The sequence below is a fragment of the Acanthisitta chloris genome, unplaced genomic scaffold (genome assembly GCF_000695815.1).
Source record: "Acanthisitta chloris isolate BGI_N310 unplaced genomic scaffold, ASM69581v1 scaffold2015, whole genome shotgun sequence".
Lineage (NCBI taxonomy): Eukaryota > Metazoa > Chordata > Aves > Passeriformes > Acanthisittidae > Acanthisitta > Acanthisitta chloris.
The window spans coordinates 22,352-24,401 of record NW_008675154.1 but is presented as its reverse complement, the minus strand read 5'-3'; the positions used below and the strand labels follow the sequence as shown (position 1 = coordinate 24,401).

Here is a 2,050-nt window from a genome sequence, read left to right as displayed (position 1 = left end):
AAATCAATGCACACCAACAAGAAAGCAAAGGAGCTGATGAATCAAACTGTAAGTTCTGACATCTCTCCTACAGAACAGAGGACAAAGTCAAATTGACTTCCAGGAGGAAGAACTTTGTTGTTAGATACAGTAAATTCCCAAACTGATGGTTTCAATTTAGTTTTTTATTGTCTTGCATTCCCATGTTTAAAGTGCATGTAACAAGCCACATGAGAGTGCAATGGAACCAAAGCCTGAGTATCAGGCACCTTGTCAGCAATTTTTGCATGCCTTGAAACACCTGGAGTACACAAAGCCTGAAACAGAAAAATCTCTGAATTTTATTCTATTATGTTCCTAGCACCACTTACAGCCCTTAAAGATCCCACTGTCCAGCAGCAGCACATTATTCTCTATATTGTATAGCACAGACTGATGTTCTGTTGATACTAGCAATTTCCCAGATGGCAATTTGTTAGGTGCTGCTAACAATACTGAACCAAAAACCCTAAGAAGTGCTCTTTTCAATGTTATGGGGGCTGCTCTCAGTAGATTTTATGCATTTATAGCACCAGCATGACATCCTAGATGAGTGAATGCAATTATCTCTGAAGTCGAAAACCTGTCCAGAAGTTAAGAGTTGAAAATACTGATAAACACCTCAAAGTTATTAAGACAAATTAATGGCAGAAAAGTTCAAGCAAGGTTGTAGAACACAAGGACAGTGATTAAGTCACTGGTTTATACAGTCCTATGCTGCCTATCACTGGAATATAGAATAAAAAAAAATCATAGAATTTTAAGGGTTTGGAATGGATCTTAAAAATCATCTAGTCCCAACCCTGCGCCCCTCAACCATGGGCAGGGACACCTTCCACTAGACAAGGCTTTATCCAACCTGGCTTTGAACACTGCCAGGATTGGGGCATCCACAACCTCCCTGGGCAACCTGTTCCAATGTCTTACCATCCTCACCACGTGGGAGAGTACAGAGCATCACACACCAATGTGTGCTTTAAACATCTGCTGCTGGCCAGCATCACTGTGCCAAGCCCCATGATTTTGCATAACTGCACAACGTAAACTATTAAAAAAAAGCAGACAAAAGCTTGAGGCAGCTCTTCTGCTGGTACACATCATCATGATGCTGTCAGCAATTCCTTCAAAACACACATAAGCACCTTCTTCACAATGACTACTTCAGCTTCAGCTCAGCATCACCTCCAATTAATCTTCTCTCTTTACTGAGAAAATAAGACACAGAGAGCAAAGTCCATTGCAATCAGAAAAGCTCTTCTGAGCACCACTCACCAGCCTGGCTGTTGCATTTCGTCCACCAGATGCCAACACTCGGATGAACTTCATAGCAGTGGCACAAGCAACTCCATGGAGACTGGTAAGTAAAAACCCTGGTTCAGCCACTTGGGGATTCCACTGAGTAGGGAGAAATTCCCTGACGATGGTCTCAATCAACCGAGGACAGTCTAGCAGCTGCAGAGAAATAGCAGGCAGCAAAAATGACTACAAGTCTGCAGTTATGTAGACATGCAGGAGATATGCAAAACAGACAAGTTCATCTGATCTCCTTGCCATAACTTTACCTGCTCTTTCTTCCCTTTTTCAAACCTTCTTCTATCATTCCTGAACTCCTGTACAACAGATTTACCTGGCTGCATGCTTCAGAGGAGTGCCTTGCTATGTGGGTGAGGATGTGCAGTATATCCAGGACTACTGTTGGAACAGGTCGTACCACCTCTAGGATGTACCTCAGCCGGTGCTGGATCCGTGTCTTCAAAAGACCCTGAAAGGTTTTAACAAACAAATCCATTGTGCTCTAAACGACTGCTCTCTGCACTTCCGTTGCTGGACAACAAAAGCAGATTCAATTACATCTTCTGCAGACTGTTTCAAAGTTAGCAGTGGGGGAAAAACAGAAATAAGTTTCTGTGGATTTGCAGTACACTAGCAAGTGAACAAGAGTTACCTCAAGGGAGCATGAATGCCTAAACTTCTGTTCTGAATCAGAGCACTGGTGGGGTTTGGATACTTGTGTTTTCCAGAGTATAAAACT

At 42.6% G+C, this 2,050-nt stretch overlaps 1 protein-coding gene across 1 annotated transcript in view; it reads right to left on the bottom strand.

Annotated features, from left to right (window-relative positions):
• RPAP1 (RNA polymerase II associated protein 1) overlaps positions 1 to 2,050 on the bottom strand; it is a 34,586-nt gene that overhangs the window by 14,197 nt on the left and 18,339 nt on the right. Inside the window, exons 12-13 of the mRNA XM_009075594.1 lie at positions 1,646 to 1,780; positions 1,291 to 1,470 (exon numbers count right to left, since the gene is read on the bottom strand). Of these exons, the coding sequence (XP_009073842.1) occupies positions 1,291 to 1,470; positions 1,646 to 1,780 (315 nt within the window). The remainder of the gene's footprint in view (positions 1 to 1,290; positions 1,471 to 1,645; positions 1,781 to 2,050) is intronic.